The sequence below is a fragment of the Theropithecus gelada genome, chromosome 8, assembly GCF_003255815.1.
Source record: "Theropithecus gelada isolate Dixy chromosome 8, Tgel_1.0, whole genome shotgun sequence".
NCBI classification, from domain to species: domain Eukaryota; kingdom Metazoa; phylum Chordata; class Mammalia; order Primates; family Cercopithecidae; genus Theropithecus; species Theropithecus gelada.
Window position 1 is genome coordinate 125767819 of NC_037676.1, and position 18377 is coordinate 125786195.

Below are 18377 nucleotides of genomic sequence, written 5' to 3' on the forward strand. Positions count from 1 at the left end.
TCCCTAATCGTTCTGCTGTGCAAATAGTATATGAAAACCTTCAGTTTAAGCATAACGCTGTATAATGGACTCAGGTTGGTATTCAGCAACAAGCTTGTTTTTCTATGGATTCCTAGAAATTTTACAAAAATGGTGACAAGTTTCTGGGAGAAGGAATATAAGTCTCAATAGGCAAAAGATAAACATATTTAGTATGATAAAAAGCCAACTTGAATTGGGACATACTAAAAATGCACCAGTGTGTGTTGTTGGAAAAACATTTATTGCAATTCAGTGTCAAAAGTTTTTTACAAAAATATGCCACCGTCTGGTACAAACAACTATAAAAAAATCAGTTCATCATGCAAGAAAAGTGTGCAAATAATTTATACAGAAGGACTCAGCTCACACAATATTAAATAAACATCTCTGCATGTAATTGGTCTAGCTTTATGCTTTAGTTACAATGTTCAACCCCCTCTAATATTTTTCATTTAAAAAAGTACCTTAAAGCGTCTAAGCTTAGGACACAGGCTGTAATATACACCCACTTTAGCCATGGTGATTGGCACTTGGTAAAATAAAGATGGCACCAAGGGTTCCCAAGTATAGAATACAGCTTGGAGCCTTCTGCTTAACAGATTTGTGCTTCGTTAATTAAACAAACACATCTATACTCAAAGACAGAAAAAGTCGTGTTTAAACTCCAGAAATAATGTAGCAGATGGAGTTTCAAGAAGTTCGGAGTTTTGGAGCAGCCATCGTTTTTGGCCAAATGGAGCAGGGCCTGTTTTGAGAGATTCTCCAGAAAGCTTTGTTTGCTGAGTGAATTCAAGGACACTTTGAAAAATGCCCAGCAGACAAAGTCATGAATATCATGGCCCCTTGCTCCTGGCTGCCTCATGGAATAATCCCCCTTTGCTTAGTAAAAGATGAAGTTTAGTGGAGAATGAACATCCGCTGGGATAGAAATGCACTGAATCTCATAGCTGGTCCTGAAGGAGGAAATGGAGAAGATGGATTAAATGTACCTCTGAGTCTAGCGGAGAGGAAACACCTGCTTTGGAATCTCAGTTTCTAGGAAGTAAGCCACTGCCCAGCCTTTCTGTCTTTTTTTAATAAGGGCCGTTTTTGTAATAAAAATGTAAGTACCCAAGGAAAAAATAAAGTTGTCAAAATATGCTGCTTTCTTTATAGCAAGCAGGTTGTACTCACTGGAATGCCACATTCACAACAGAATCAGAGGTCTGTAAAAACATTAAGTGGCTCCTTAACTTCTCCAGTAAGAATCAGGGACTTGAAATGGAAACGTTAACAGCCAGATGCCCAGTGCTGGGCAGTCTCCCATGCCTTCCGCAGTGAAGGACTTGAGAAAAATCACATCCAATGTCATGTGTCTCCAGCCACACCAAAAGGTGCTTGGGGTGGAGGGCTGGGGGCACACAAGGTCAGGCCTCAGGAGGCCTCAAGTTGGCATTCAGCTCTGCCACTGAGTACCAGGTGGGCTGACGCACGTCCCCTAAACATTCTGGATCTCTTCCTCATCGTGAAAGGCAGAAGCTCTAAGTCTGAAGTCTGGGGTAGGAGTTTCCATTCTTTGGAAAACCAAAGATGGTTACTCTCCTTAATGAAACTGAGAAGAAAGTATCTACAGAAAACACTGAATTTAAACAAATTATGACCTTGTTTGTTGAAGCCATCAAGGACCCAAGATATATCAAATAACAACATCTCTGTATTGGCCTAGAGGATCAGAGTGTTTCGAGGTCTGTTTAAGCACTAATAGGATTTTAGGCCAGCATCCAGTCAGAAGAGACAGTTCACAGACTCAGAGTTGGAAACAGATTAAAAAAAAAAAAAAGATGTCAACATAGAAAATGATGATAGAGTTTAGTTAAAAAAAATTCACACATAAAATTGCAGTTAAAAAATCCACACATAAAATAGTGTTTGCATAGCAAGACATTATTGCCTTTCAGCCTGGCAGAAAAACATAAACTCAGGTGTATATTTTATCATAAACATTGTATTGAATGCTAAGAATGATATACTGTTGAACATCTCTTGAATAGTTTGCTTCCTAGTAAATCATACCACTTGTTTAGACAATTGAAATTCCAAGGTCTTTCTCTTCTCCCGTATAAAAACAACAGAAACAAGGAGCCTCTGTTAGTAGCAAGCTCTTCATGGGAAAGGGTATGTGAATCCACAAAGATGAGAACTGTGGCAACAGCATTATACACACCCACAACCTTATTGCCCAAGTGCTAGTAGAACCTGCTCTAGTGTTCAGATTTGCAGTGCAAACCCAGTCCCTCTGAAATACATCTTCCAAGCCACTTCAATGTAAACCTGATCATCATTAAACAAAAATCATCTCACAACTGATACATTGGGGATGCTTTCACCTAACAGCTTTTGTTCATTTCTGCCATTTGCCCTCCCATTCAACTGATTTGTCTGCTCAAAGTAACAGCATTGAGTGATAATGCAATCTAGTTTAAAATGCTATTGGATTGTTTTTTTTTTTTCCGGATCTTGCTCTAGTGTGAGCACTCCTGAGCTTCACATATTCTCCTTGTCCCAAATGCAAGGGCTTACTCTCAAGAGACTCTAGGCTCACTGCCCATAAACCTTTGAGTTGGACCAAATCTTAACATCCCTGTGGATTTGCTCATACTGCCCTGGGCAGAACTCCTTCCTTCTTTGGAAGTCTGAGTTACTTCATATTTGACATCTATTTTGAAATTCTGTTTTACAGGGTTTAGGATGGGGGTAGGTAGGCCCAGGAAAGAGAGTAGAGCATTCTCTCTTTTCTAGCAAATTCCATCGTCGTGTCCCTTCTGGCTTTTAGACCAGCAGTTCTGAGATAGGGATTATTTGCTTTTGTTTGATAGGTCAGATTGTCTGGGACAGTTTGCCAATAGAAATTCTATAGACTATTATTGTTCAAAGAGCAAGAATTGTCTTAACTCTCTTCACTTATATGTGAGGCTCTGGCCATACTTAACAGATACCACGTGGCACTAGCACAGATACGCTGTGCCTGCTGTGCTCTTCCCATCATCCCCGCACAAGCCACAGCATCAAAGACACACCATTTCTATTCCTTTCCCCCTCCCTCTCTACCTGCCATTTCCTTCTTTATTCTCCTCTTCCAATGAAAGAGAACCATAAAGGTTGATTTATTCTTCATTTTCCTTAAAACATTTCCTTGACTCTGTCATACACCAACTCCAATAACACCAAAGGACATGGGGAGAGCCCACCAGCACCATCTTGGTAAACATTTAAGAAGACCGTAACCCTTCTCTTGGGGCAGGGGTCATCTTGCCAGATGCACGTGGTTGCCTGGGGTCTATCGTACAATCACGTGCACTGCTGACAGCCTAAATGAGACCAGTTCCCACTTTTGTGCTGACAGTCCACAGCAGGCAATGTTTCTGGGACTGCAAACCTGAAGGCGACGAGGAGTTTCTACTTTCTTGATCAGCATGATGGGGCAGAGATCGCAAGTTGGTGGCAACATGTGGAAGGCCACGAACCCCTAAATCTTAAAATGTCACTGAGAGTCAAAGGTTCCAGAGCTCTCTCAGTGGTGGCACACCCAACTCCACCCCACGTCTTTGAGGAGGCTGAGAAATTGGAGAGAACCTGATAATTATGGAAGAAGTAGCTTTTTATTCAACAGTCTAGGTTCCGCATTCCCAATGTGAAATTGATTCAGGGGGGAGAGGGACTGCAAAAAAAAAAAAAAAAAAAAAAAAAGAAAACACACCTTAGATAGTATAATGGTTCGTGACCTTCCAAAGCTCAATCTTACCCAACAAAATCCTACTCTTTCATATTTAATTTTCCTTATTAGGGAAAATCTAAATTCAATGTAATTTTTTTCTCCTTTGGGGGATGATAATGAAAAAAAAATTGGAGAAATCCTCGCGTAGCAGAAACATTGCAAAGTGAGGAGCACTGAATAGTAGGTTCCTTCTCTTCAGAAAGCTGATACATGGGTTGTGTGCTATTGAGGGCAGGGGCTGAAGAGGTGTTGTATCATAGCTTGTCTCTTGCCTCATTTCTCTCCGTGCTTAGCCATCTTTCCCCCTTTCCAGGTCACCCCAAAGGTCAGTTCTTAAAGATACACTGCTCCTCAACTTGCATGTGGATCATGTTCCTATTTCTGCTTCACTTATTTGCCAAGGGCATGCAGGGTGACAACTTTATTTGGGGAAAAAAAAAAAAAAAGCATATACAACTGCAAATATATGTACATTGTTGTAGGAAAGCAACAACATTCTGTGGAAAGTAAAAAACCGGGAGTAGATCCCCCATCTACTTCCAGGAATATTTTACAATGAACTCACTAGGTCCTGAGATTTCCTTTCTTCCACAGTTACCTGCTGATATTTGCCTTGCAAAATCCCCTTGGGATCTTCCTGTTTTAACTATCCAGCCTGGAAGCAAGTTTAAGATGAACTTGTGGTACCTCTCCTCCCTATTTGGCTGGAACTCCAGCCTTGATTTTTAATCACCTTTGCAAAAAGCCTTAGCTCAGATGGACTCATTTTGATGTTGGACCTAAAGAAAAGAAGCTCCTCAGCTCATCCCCCTGGCAAGGGGAACAGCAACTGGTAAGATGTTTAACTGGCTGATTGTAAAACCTGTCTTCCGAGCCTCAGCGCTTGGGCCCCACTCTGTCTACAGACACAGGCTTATCCATGAAGATATCCAAGGAAGAAAGTTAAGCAGGAATAAGAAAGTCTTCACAGCTATCAGTTGGGTGACTAATTCTATCATCTTTTCTGCAGCAGGACTTCCTCTGGGATGGCTTTTGTTTTGTTTTGTTTTGGAGACAGGCTGGAGTGCAGTGGCACGATCATAGCTCACTGCAAACCTCGAACTCCTGGGCTCAAGCAATCCTCCCCTGGGACTGTTTTAAGTTGGCCTTCTCTTCCCCCAAATGAGCTACAACATGACAGGAAAAAAGGAACGTGTGCTTTTGGGTTGTTCTGGTAAACAGATAACTCCAAGGAGGGCCCTGTTTGCCTGAAAAGGAAGTGTGGAACCAGATGAGGGTTGCCTCCAATATCCCTTTCCATTTTAAATCACTTTTTATAGTGATGAGAACACTTACAAGAAAAACAGACACTGCCTACTGGATCACATGCGTCGTCAGAGAGGGCACTCTACACTTTGAGAGGTAGACCATTGTGTGGTATCTCTGTAGGGTAAGGCTCTGTGCCCATGCAGGTTTAGGATGGGTGGCGCTTCCTTCGCCTTCTCAAAACAAACACCAGATCAAACCCCAAAGCCCAGGGATTTCTCCTATGTAGCTTTCCTTCTTCTTTTTTCTTTTCTAAACACATTTTCACATTGTAAACAAAGCGTCCTATTTTGTATTTGAGTTTTGCCTTTTTCTTCCTAGGGAACTCTAAGGGAGTTTCTGTGACCATTAAGAGGATTCCATTTTCACCGCTGAAACAGAATTATTGCCCTTATAGTCTTGCTGGCAAATTGTTAGAAAAAAAGTTTATTTACAGTATTTTGCTTTTCCATACCAATTCTAGTGAGAAGTTCACATTCTTAAATTCCCAGTCAGCAACTGCATTTCTCCCCTCCAAGTCCTCTCCGTGACTTATCTCTGAAGTTCCAGGCCAATGTTTAAAATGTACACTATTTACAAATGAAGTGTCCAAATGCCATATTCCCAGCTCTCCAGTCAGCAGGGGGACCCTTCTGAAGTGTTGGCATGTGCTGGGATTCAGAACTTGAACAAGTTGATAAAGTCCTGGGGTGAAAGTGAAACGGAGCAGCTCTCTGGGTTATTGGCAGTGCACGGATGGTCAGTGCCCTGGAAAGGAACACACGGTTAGCTTCAAGTTCTCAGAGGCCTCTCATTGGCTTTTGGCACCAAAAGGCATTTTCCAACTTCAAAGCAACGATTCTCTGTCAATAATGCCGCCCCAGGCCTAAATGTTGCATGTTCTTACTTGTATGTGGGAGCTATAAAAGCAGATTTCATGAAGACAGAGAGTAGACTGGTGGTTACCAGTGCAGAGAAAGGGAAAAGGAAGGGGATGCAGAGAAATGGATCAATGGGTACAAATACATGGTATGATAGAAGGAGTAAGACCTGCTGTTAGATCAGTAAGTGGACGTAATTTACAATAATCTATTGATTATTTCAGGCTGGGCGCGATGGCTCATGCCTATAATCCCAGCACTTTGGGAGGCCTAGGCAGGTGGATCACTTGAGGTCAAAAGTTCAAGACCCAGCCTGGCCAACATGGCGAAACCCCATCTCCACTAAAAATTACAAAAATTAGCCTGGGTGTGGTGGCATGTGCCTGTAGTCCCAGATACTCAGGAAGGCTGATGCAAGAGAATTGCTTGAACCTGGGAGGTGGAGGTTGCAATGAGCTGAGATCCCACCACTGTACTCCAATCTGGGTGACAGAGTGAGTGAGACTCTGCCTCAAAAAAAAAAAAATAAAAAATCTATTGAACATTTCAAAATAGCCAGAAGAGAAGAATTGGAATGGTTCTAGCATAAATAAGTGACAAATATTTAAGGCTATGAATATGTCAAGTACATTGATTTAATTTTTACAAATTACATGAATTACATTATCACATGGATCCTGAAACTATGTATTACGCATCAATGAAAAAATTTTACAAGTCTGGAAAAACTCAAAGCCATGTGTTTCCGTGTGTAAGTGTGTGTACCGGTACACACAGAGAGGAGGATTTAAGGGTGGGTGGGTGGGTGGAATGCAGAAAAATGTAAACATAAGAAAAGTGAAGAAAATGGAGGTCTATGAAAGTCTGTGAGACAAAGGGAACCCCCACCCTCCCAGGCACTGAATCAGTTTACCCTGACTTTCAGCTGGGGGCTATGATGGGGAAGAGGCGGAAAGGCGCTGGCCTCACCATGCTGGCTGGCACTCTTGGCTCTTAGGGACTGGGCTGGGGGTCTGTGGCAGCCACCTCTGAGACACATACCTTCCAGGAAAGGATGTGACAGTGTTTGCAGAGCTGAAGGGTATCTCCATACTGCTCTTTCCTTGGGTAACATCGGACAAGTTTGAAATACATCTTCTTCCAATCCAGCTGCCCTTTGTCTGACAGAATTAATCGTTTGCGGATCTAGAAAATCAAATGAATAAAAGAAATGCCAAGAGAGTTTGTCAAGAAGATGGCTTGTGGTTTTCTGGTTCTGAAAAGGTTGACTCTCACCCTTTCCCCCTCTTTTCAGCTCTACAATAGCGAGGGGAGAACTGTCACTATATAAACAAGTACCTTCTTAGCTCTCCTCAGTTAAACAGTAGCTTTTCACCAAGCTTAAAACAAAACAAAACAAAAACACAGGTGGCTGGTGACATGTTGCTAGTGACCTTTACTAAACTGCGGCTGGATGGTCCTTTAAAGTTTAGGGGATCTCAATAAACAACTTCAATCTTTTCTTTGCTATAGACTTGAGTGATCATTTCCAGGGAGATGCAATAACTGCTTGGCACCAGGGCTCTAGTTTATATCTAAATATTAGTGGCTTCATGAACAGAACTTGCTGAACTCACACATCCATATAAAGAAACTGGAAAAAGACCAACAAACTTGAGGCAGCATGATGAAGGGAAACAGGCTTGGAGTTGGTGTCTGAAGGTCCAAATTCAAGGTCAGGGCCAGTTTCCTCACCCAAAGAGCTACTTCATTAATTTGGATATGTCACTTAGCCATTTGTGGCTTTAGTCCCTTCATCTGTTTAAAGTAGGCACAACAATACCTATCCTTCCCTGGGCCATTAGAATAAAATGAAATAATATCTATGAAAGTACTTTAAGGCCGGGCATGGTGGCTCACACCTGTAATCCCAGTACTTTGGGAGGCTGAGGCAAGCGGATCACCTGAGGTCAGGAGTTCGAGACCAGCCTGGCCAACATGGTGAAACCCTGTCTCTACTAAAAATACAAAAATTAGCCGGGCATGGTGGCGCACACCTGTAATCCCAGCTACTTGGGAGACTGAGGCAGGAGAATCATTTGAACCAGGGAGGCAGAGGTTGCAGTGAGCCGAGACTGCACCATTTTACTCCAGCCTGGGTGACAGAGTGAGATTCCGTCTCAAAAAAAAAAAAAAAAAAAAAAAAGAAAGAAACAACAAAAAAAGTACTTTAAAGCACTCAGAAAATGTAAGTTATGGGGTTATAGAAAAAAAGGATGGGTGCCAATTTATGATTTTTTTGAGTGAGTTGTAAAATAAGAATAGGTTAAGAATGTAAGTTCAATTTTTTTCATAAAAACTACCTGAAAAAAACACACAGACAACATCTCTATTTAAAAACTCAAGACTGGGTGGGCACGGGGGCTCATGCCTGTAATCCCAGTGCTTTGGGGAGGCCGAGGCAGGAGGACTGCTTGAGGCCAGGAGTTTGAGGCCAGCCTGGGCAACATAGAGAGACCCTATTTCTACAAAAACAATAATAAAAAAATTATCCGGGTGTTGTGGCATGAGCCTGTAGTCCCAGCTACTCGGGAGGCTGAGGTGGGAGGGTTGCTTGAGCCCAGGTGGCTGAGGTTGCAGTGAGCTATGATTGCATCACTGCACTCCAGCCTGGGCCATAGAGCAAGACCCTGTCTCAAAAAACAAAAAACAAAATCACAAAACTCCTTCAACTGTCATTTTTCAGTCAAAGCAGGGAAGGTTCAGTCAAACCTGGAGTAGGGCGAACCCAGACCTCAGGCTTGAGCAGGGCACCAGGGAAGCTTGGGGTGGGGGCCAGAGGAGGGTGGGAGGAAAGCCCGCTGGGCCTTGCTGACCTGCCGCTCGGAGAAGTGGTACTGGCAGAGTTTCTTCCACAGCAGCCGGTCTTCGCTGAGCACGTGCAGGTCGGGGGCCGCCTGGCCCAGGCTGACCAGGTCCCGCCCGTCGCTCAGCCTCTGCATGATGTTCAGTTGTAGGCACAAAGGCAGGTCCGTGAAGGTGAGGCCTTTGAAGGCAGGCTGCAGAGAGAAGGGTGACAATAGGTGGGGTGCCAGAGAGCAGCAGTTCACCAGGCCTTCTAGGCATGCAGCTGTCCCCCGTCCTCCACCCTCGAGGCAGTTTATTGATAAGAGCTCGAAAGCAGAGTAAATCTCGCCATCCTAAATGCAGACATGAGGCCATGGCCATGAGCCACAAAGAACTGTGTGGAGTGGGCTGAGCTGAGTGGTGCCAGAGGGATCTCCCTACATTTCCAAAGCTTGAAACTTTCACTCTTAAAGACTCTCCAAATGGTGCATGTGCTTTACTCAGTTCACAGAGTTACAAGATTTGCTGCTTTTCTGAAGGCCTCACTGCCCTGGATGGAGTGGCCCAGCCAGCCACCCCAGGACCCATCTCTCTGGCCGCCCTCCAGACCTCAGGTCCCTCCAAGTAGGTTTACTCACTGGCACCTAAACACACCTGACTCAGCCTGACCTCAATGCCCTCGCCTCCCCAGTCCTCTCTGCTCGGCCACGTGGTCGTCCTGCTCAGATCCAGTTCAAACCTACTTCCTCTGAAAGGCCTTTTCTGTTTTTGTGACTCCCTTACCCACTGTACCTTCCTAGAATTCCTAGGATCTCTTTGAGACACTTCTTGCAATATCCTTCTTTTTGTCATGCAACATGAGCTTTCTTTCTAAAAGAAACTTTGAGGGCCGGGCGCGGTGGCTCAAGCCTGTAATCCCAGCACTTTGGGAGGCCGAGGCGGGTGGATCACGAGGTCAGGAGATCGAGACCATCCTGGCTAACATGGTGAAACCCCGTCTCTACTAAAAATACAAAAAACTAGCTGGGCATGGTGGCATATGCCCGTAGTCCCAGCTACTCAGGAGACTGAGGCAGGAGAATCACTNCTCTGTCACCCAGGCTGAAGTGCAGTGGTGCAATCTTGGCTTGCTGCAACCTCCGCCTCCTGGTTTTAAGCAATTCTCATGCCTCAGCTTCCTGAGTAGCTGGGATTACAGGCACACACCACCATGCCCAGCTACTTTTTGTATTTTCGGTAGAGACAGGGTTTCACCATGTTGCCCAGGCTGGTTTAGGACTCCTGAGCTCAAGTGATCCTCCCGCTTTGGACTCCCGAAGTGTTGGGATTACAGGCGTGAGTCACTGTGTCCGGTCTCCTTATGTATTTTAAAATTTAATTTTAAAAAGTTTTTTTGGGCCGGGCGCGGTGGCTCAAGCCTGTAATCCCAGCACTTTGGGAGGCCGAGGCGGGTGGATCACGAGGTCAGGAGATCGAGACTATCCTGGCTAACATGGTGAAACCCCGTCTCTACTAAAAATACAAAAAACTAGCCGGGCGTGGTGGCGGGCGCCTGTAGTCCCAGCTACTCGGAGGCTGAGGCGGGAGAATGGCGTGAACCTGGGAGGCGGAGCTTGCAGTGAGCCGAGATCGCGCCACTGCACTCCAGCCTGGGTGACACAGCGCGAGACTCCGTCTCAAAAAAAAAAAAAAAAAAAAAAAAAAAAAAAGAAACTTTGAAAGGAACATTCTTGCTGGAACTTAAGCTCTATGAAGGCAGGAATTTTAATCTTTTTTCACTACTGTGTCCTGGGTGTCTACAGGAGTGCCCAGCACATAGAAGGCACTCAACAAATACCTGTGGAATGAATGAAGCCCAAATAATTAAATAGGTAGAAAACAACACAAAGACTCTGTGCTGGGGTGTGTGTGTGTGTATGTGTGTGTGTGTGTGTGTGTGTGCGCGTGCACGCACGCACATTGGGAATGGCAGGTCCAGAAGCCCTTGGCCCAAGCTCCACCATCCCTTGAGACATCTCTATTCTAACCGAGGCCTCCGTGGAACATTGTGAAAACTGTTGGTCTGTGGATAATACCTTGGCAATTAATTGTGAGCTTCTCCAAGAGCTTCTGGTACATCCCTGAACTTACTAATATATTTAAGCCTTTATTGTTTTAAATTTTGATGAGCTTATGATACCCTGCCCAGATCTACATCCTTGAAGGCAGGGTCTAATTTTATGTCCCTTGTAGACCAGCCCAGCACAAGCCACCTCTCCTGAATGTCTACTATGGCCTGGTGCTGAAGTTGTTGCAATAAGCTCTTTAGGCTGGTGAGAGACCCAGAGGCAGAAACAAATAATCATAAAATAATATAAAATAAGACAGTAAATGCTGTCATGGAGGGAAGCACAAAGCTCCGTGGGAAGAATCTGCACCTGGGAATCCGCGCATGTATTTGCTGATGTGTCTTGAACGGCAACAGGATGCTGCCATCCAGATAGGTCAATAGACCACCTGGGACTGCGGCTCCTTGTCCTGCCCCTGCTGGTTCTGGGTGAGCTCTTGATTTTGGACTACTCAGATTTTTAGATCAATGTTCTGTGACCTCTGAGAGGTCACAGGTGAAAAACAATACAGGATGAAGAAACCCTCCCTTAGCTCGGGGGAAAATATCCTGAGAATGGGTATCAATTTCCCTGCCCAAATTTTTACAGGAGCCAAACTCTGTATGAAGCACATCAAAGCCCAAACACATGGAGGATTCCAGGAGACACTAAGTCTGGGCAGTTCTCTCCTGTGTCCCAGCAAGGCTGGGTAGGCACGAGGTAGGGAGGGAGCAGTGGCAAGGGGTCTTGGGAAGGCTGAGCTACGGAGAAGAATGGGAGGTGCAGGGGAGGAACACCGATGGACAGGCAGCACATCTGGATCCCAGCTCCCCTGGGAAGTCTCCCCATGTCCAGAATGAATGGCTTAGAAGACTCTGAGGATCCCTCCCAGCTCCAACAATCTCAGATGTAGAAGGACTTCAGCCTCCTGTTTCATTCAAAGTATCCATGACTTGACAATTTATAGGGCTCGGTTCTACCCCAGGCTGCTGGGCAGAACTCTCAATTGTTTGCAAACTTCAGGTCTTTGCCAGCCGCAGAAGGCCCTAGACCTATTTATCGTTTTTCATCTGCTGCTGATCATATGAGCTCATAAAACTGCCATGAGATTTTCTTTTCGTTTCCAACACTTCAAAGCCTCTACTTTTTTGGTTAAAACTCCCAGGCCAATTATTACATTAACTCCTACTAAAGGCAAGTCCACTTGGCAGAGTTCACTCTGTCAAATTTTCAGACCTGAACTTTTCCAAAATCCTTGCCCAGACCCCATGCTGAGCCCTTCCTCCTGATAAGTGGTTAACTGCTTACATGCCTCCTCCTTTCGAATATAAACGTATAAAAGAAAAATTAGTCACTCTCGTTCCTCTAGTCAAGCATTTGGCTAACATCCATTCGGGTCTATGTCACTCCTCACATGCTTCAAAACAGTGCCCTGCCCACCGCATACTGTCACTGTCTTTGATTTTTTCCCCCTAAGACCCAGTTCTCTTAATTTCTTTTCTTCATTCTTTATTATATTATTTTGCCAATAAAAATTGGCTCCATAGAATTAGATATGAAAATTTTGCAGGAAAATAAGATTTTATGCTGGGAGGAGAATGATAGAATTTTGGCAAAATAGAAAGCATTTACTCTGAAAGTCAACTTCATATTTGCATGTAATAATGTACTTCTCTCTGGGTCAAACTGTTAAAAAAAGTAAGTTTTAAAATACAGTCCAGACTGAAGTAATTAAGTCTTTTCTCTTTCTCTCAATTTCTCCTTCCCCTGGAGAGTTGAGCTTCTGTGTGGAGGCTGGGCGCAGTGGCTCGCGCCTGTAATCCTAGTACTTTGGGAAGCTGAAGCGGGAGGATTGCTTGAGCCCAAAAGTTCGAGACCAGCCTGGGCAAGATGGTGAAACGCCCTCCCTACTAAAAATACAAAAATTAGCTGGGTGTGGTGGCGAGTGCCTGTAGTCCCAGCTACTTGGGAGGCTGAGGTGGGAGAATCACGTGAACCTGGGAGGCCAAGGCTGCAGTGAGCTAGGACCGTGCCACTGCATTCTAGCCTGGGCAATGGGAATAAGACCCTGTCTCAAAAAAAAAAAAAAAAAAAAAAAAACCAAAACAAAAACAAAAAAAGAAAAGCCCTTTAAGGCTCTGTGGATTCCAGTACAGCTCTCAACATAAGAAAGCTCAGAGCCAAGGAGGGTTGGGACAGAGGACAGCGGGAGGAAGGCACAGTGGTTGAAAGCACAGCCTCTGTGGACAGGCCTGGGTTCAGTTCTTCTGCTACATCCTACTGAGCATGAGGCCTCAGCCAAATGATTCTTAACTACTCATTCTAATTGTTCTCATTTATAACATGAGAAAAAGCTTATCCTCCAATGTTGTTGGGTGGGGCGGATGAGATAATGCATAGAAGCATTCAGTGTAGTGCCCAGTAAATGCTAGCCACTGTGATGACTCCTACTTAACAATTCTTCACTAAGTGAGTTAATCAATACATGTAAAGGACTTAGAAGAGGGCCTGCACAGAGCCAGCCCTTAATAATAACAGCTGACATGTTTACAATATTTACTGTACATTAGGCACTGTGCCATTTGCTTTCTATATATTAACTTATTAAATCTCACACCGTGGCTATGAGTTGACACTACTGCAACTATTTTCCAAATGAGGAAAGTGAGGCATGGAGAGACTGAATAACTTGCCTCAAATCCTGCAGTTGGGGCCGGGCGTGGTGGTTCATGCCTGTAATCCCAGCACTTTGGGAGGCTGAGGTGGGTGGATCACTTGAGGTCAGGAGTTCAAGACCAGCCTGGCCAACATGGTGAAACCCTGTCTCTACCAAAAAATACAAAAATTAGCCGGGCATGGTGGTGCACGCCTGTAATCCTAGCTACTGGGGAGTCTAAGGTGGGAGAATCGCCTGAACCCAGGAGGTGGAGGGTGCAGTGAGCTGAGATCGTGCCACTGTACTCCAGCGTGGGCGACAGAGACCCTGTCTCAAAAAAAGAAATCCTGCAGCTGGTAAATGATCATCATCATTCATAATACAGGGCCATGTTTTCCAACTGTGTTCTTTTGAACACTGAACGAGTACTCAGGCAGGCAATGGAAGGAGACTCCCTTTCAACCACTCATTCATTCAACTCAGATTTACTGACTGTCTCCTGCTCTGTGCCAGGAACAGGGAATAGATGGGTAATGTCCTTTCTTTGTGGAGTTTATAACCCAGTGGACAGAGACAGAAAAGTACACATTATAGACAATTTCAGATCATAACTGCTCAGAGGAAGGTGATATGATGGTGACGTCCATAGATTGGATGGTCAAAGAAGGCAGCAAGCTTCAAAACCCTGAGGCAGGGCCAAGCCTGGAGAGTGCAGAGAATGACTTGGCTTGGCTGGACCTCCTCATGCAGAAGAGATAGTGAGTGAACTTCAGTGTTTGATCTCTTCTTTGTGGGATCTCATTGGATCAAAGAGAGTTTTTTAAACAGCTGGATCATTGGATAAATAGTTGGAAGAAAGCTGGATTGAAAAAGTTTGGAAACTCAAGCAAGCTTTGACATTTTAGGAATATGGAATCCAGGGTTCTGGCCTCAGCTCTGGCCCTAACTGCTGTATATCGCTTGGAAAGTCACTGGGCATCTCTGGTCCCCACTCCACCTCCACTCCAAGAGGGGTAACAACAGCTACAACAGCTAGCTCCGAAGAGCGTTGGTGGATCAGCTAAGAAGGGTTCTGAGCATGTAAGCCTATGGCAGTGCAGGGTATGCGGGCAGATGTGGCCAGGAGGGGTCCTTGGAGGTGGACAGAGGGAACAGAGGCAAGCTCCAGGCCAGTGTGACCATCTAGAGTTTTTCTTTTTTTTTTTTTTTACTTGAGGTGCAGTCTCAGTGTGTCACCCAGGCTGGTAAGTAGTGGCGTGATCTCGGCTTACTGCAACCTTCAACTCCCGGGTTCAAGTGATTCTCCTGCCTCAGCCTCCCGAGTAGCTGGGACTACAGGTGTGTACCACCACGCCTGGCTAGTTTTTGTATGTTTAGTAGAGATGGGCTTTCACCATGTTGACCGGGGTGGTCTCGATCTCCTGACCTCAAGTGATCTGCCTGCCTCAGTCTCCCAAAGTGCTAGGATTACAGACATGAGCCACCGCACCTGGCCAACTGTGACCATCTAAATGGGTGTTCTGAAGTTGCTGAAGGGAAGTGCCCTTGGGACACATGGGACCCGCTTGTTTATATCACTGGCTTGGCAGTTCTCTCCTGGTCTTAGAAAAATCCTAGTCAGTCAGTCCAGGCCATAGAGAACGCCAGAAACCAGGTAGAACGTGTATGTGGGTTTTCTGTGAGAGAGAAGCTGGGAACTTGGGTCTCACGTTCACATGGTCAGACTATGTGCCTACACTTGAGATGTAGGAATGGGGTAAATTATTAGAATCAATCAGGTAAATGTTCATAATAAATATGTACATTCTCTTTTTTTTTTTTTTTTGAGACGGAGTCTCACTGTGTCTCCCAGGCTGGAGTGCAGTGGCGCGATCTCGGCTCACTGCAAGCTCCGCCCCCCGGGTTCCCGCCATTCTCCCGCCTCAGCCTCCCAAGTAGCTGGGACTACAGGCGCCCGCTACCGCGCCCGGCTAGTTTTTTTTTGTATTTTTAGTAGAGACGGGGTTTCACCATGTTAGCCAGGATAGTCTTGATCTCCTGACCTTGTGATCCACCCGCCTCGGCCTCCCAAAGTGCTGGGATTACAGGCTTGAGCCACCGCGCCCGGCCACATTCTCTTAAATCAAATACGCGAGATGATTTCTGAGAGATGACTTGCATCTGTGCTCTGCTCTGCGTGTGTGTCTGTGGGAACAGCGTGTAGGTGTTGTAACCTACGTGACTCTAAGGGAGTCACGTAACTCTGAGCCTTCGAATGATTCTGTTTCACAGCTTAAAAAGCGAAGGGACAGAGAGGTAATTACCAGTAAAGTCATGAACATGCATTCTAAAAACTTCATCTAGTAAAAGAGTTATTTAAAAGCAGTCAAAGGATTTCTGCCTGCTACCTTCTCCTGATATGAGGCAACCTCAAACTTTATCAGTGTGGGTCCCGGAAACCACTTAAGCCAGTTACAGTCTGTGATGAGATAAGTAAGCAAAGTGCTACATGAGCCGCCTGAGTGTGTCTGTCCATTAGTGAGTCCTAAGAGATTGCACCAGCATCTTCCTTTTTTTTTTTTGTGCCTTGGTCCTCCTGCTCACTATTAGGAGGACAAGAGCTGAGGGCCAAGCTAGGTTGTGAAAGCCAAAAGGAACAACTGCTGTAGATCGCCAAACCTCACTGGTAATATAGGGCTTTTCCTTTGTGCTTTGAGAATTGCTCATCATTTTCCCACATGTAAGCTCGCAGACTTTAATCAAAGGCTTCCTTTGTCATAACTACCAATAATCGGAACTAGGATTTTAAAAGGCTGGTACCAGTTCTCCAAGCCTTCCCAGCTCTGTTATATTCAAGACAGCAACCTAAAGCGGCAAACAACTCATCCTTTATGAGGAAATGAGCAAAGAGACATCTCTGAACCCTGCTAAAGATTTCAGCAGCGGGGCTGCTTCTCCCCAAAAGCCCAGTTTCCAGCTTTCCCACAGTAGTTCACCAGGCTGCCATCTTTCATGTACTTTGATCCCGTTTTGCCAAGTTTTTCTTCCCACCTCCCTTTATCAGGAGGTCCCCCAGCCCGCCCTCAGCACCAGGACAAAGCAGCCATCAGAAAAGACCAGACTCTTCTGTCCCGGGAGTGAATTCAAAGTCTTGGCGAGGCTGTTCAGTGTCTCCGTGGAGGAACCCACTGCTGGGAGGAGGCTGGGCCTGCCCGCTTACCCTGGTGATCTGAATGTTGTTCAGCTGCTGCTGCCAGTGGAGAATCGTCTCCATCCGATACACCCACATGTTAATGTTGCCAACCAGCACGGACTTGCCGACTCTTTGGACCAGTGTACATAAGGACGTGTAGAGGGTCTGGAGTAGTTCCCTTATTAGTCTAATGTTTTGCTGGTCTTCAAGGACTTGAGTGGGGAAGAAAAAAATAATCAAAGTTATGAGACCGGAACACCCTGTATTTTACACATGAGCTTTTCTCTGTCTCTATTCCAGTCATGTTACCCAGGCACTGCCTCTGGGGATACGGTTTTCTTCCTCACGCGTGTTTACTGTACGGTTGGCCAAACTTCTGCACTTGAGGTCAAAAGGTAGAGTTTCCATTATCTAGGTCCCTCTTTGTTCTCTTCTCTCTCATTTTCTATAAAGCCTCTTTCTCTTCATTGTTCTCCCAGCAGCCATGGCTCACCTGATCAGAGAGCCACTCCTTTTGCCCAGAAGTGACCCCCCCTTTAGGACAGTCAGTGGAAGGAGCATGGTTTCAGGGGTTTGGAGCCTGGGCTCTCATCCTGTCTGGCTGACTCTGTGTGATTGTGGACAAATCACGTCTCCTCGTGGGCCTCAGTTTCTCCATGTGTATAATGAGTCAGGTGAACCCGAGACCTAAGGTTCCTTCTAGCTCGACTAGTCTACGAATCTATTCTGACTTTGTACACGTGTCGATTTTCTAGGAATTTGGGACCTGGCGGCTCGGGAGCCAGTGTTGGGACCTGTGTCTACACTGAGAAGCCTACGAGGCTTTTAGTAGGGCAAGTAGATGGTCCCAAAGGAAGGACAGGAGGGCGACGGTCTCACCCTTTGCCATGAGGATGCACTGCACCCCCTTCTGAACTGGAATTTAGTGCCTCTGAAATGTAGCTGGAGTTGTTCATTTCATCCATTCACACATCTTTAAATCTAATGACATGTCCACTCTATTGGAAAATCCATCTGCCCACCTCCATGCCTATTAAAAGGGGCGAGAGAGTGACAGAAGGCTCACCTTTCAGTACCACTTTTTCCAAAATATTCATGAAGTTCTTCTGGGCGATGCCACTCAGGGATGTGAGCTGTGACTTTGCTATCAGCTCCAACAGCTGAGGATAAAAATAGAAGTTGCCAGGCTTAGAATACAGAGATATTTTTCTCCTCTAATCTTCACTTTTGAGTCCCATGACACGTGGATACAGACTGACAGGGAGAGATAAATGGCAGGCAGGGCCACAATGCAATAAAAAGCAGATGCTCAGAGTGAAAGATAAATGGGGTAATTCAAAACCCAGCATTGGGCTGAGTATTTAATTGCTTTTCTTCTTTTAAATATAAAGAATTTTGGCTTCAGCCAGGGCTAATTCATTCTATTTGTCCTACTTCAGCAAGTGAAGCTGACGTATCCTGAAGGGAACAAAATCTCCCATGACCTGTGAATGGCTGAGTTCTGCAGAATCACCTCCCCAGGGGAATTCTTCTGCCCCCGCTTGAACTTCTTCCTTAATGGCACTGACTGCTCACAAGGCACCTAAAGCCCATGTTCAGCAGCCACGTGCACTTTCCATGGAAGTGGAGAGTCTTATCCTGATACCTCCTGCTTCTGCAGTGTTCAATAAACATGTCTATTAATTAGACTCTTTCA

General features: G+C 45.2%; 1 protein-coding gene across 2 annotated transcripts in view; it reads right to left on the reverse strand.

Annotated features, from left to right (window-relative positions):
* Nucleotides 1–243: 243 nt before the first annotated feature.
* The window catches only part of FBXO32 (F-box protein 32), a 44507-nt gene continuing 26373 nt past the window's right edge, over nt 244–18377 (reverse strand). Inside the window, exons 5-9 of one of the 2 annotated variants that reach the window (XM_025394035.1) lie at nt 17748–17841; nt 16709–16893; nt 8796–8978; nt 6982–7125; nt 1853–5827 (exon numbers count right to left, since the gene is read on the reverse strand). In XM_025394035.1, coding sequence (XP_025249820.1) covers nt 5738–5827; nt 6982–7125; nt 8796–8978; nt 16709–16893; nt 17748–17841 — 696 coding nt within the window. In that variant the 3' untranslated portion in view covers nt 1853–5737. Of the gene's footprint in view, nt 5828–6981; nt 7126–8795; nt 8979–16708; nt 16894–17747; nt 17842–18377 lie in introns of both variants that reach the window. The other variant, XM_025394036.1, reaches the window with a different exon arrangement.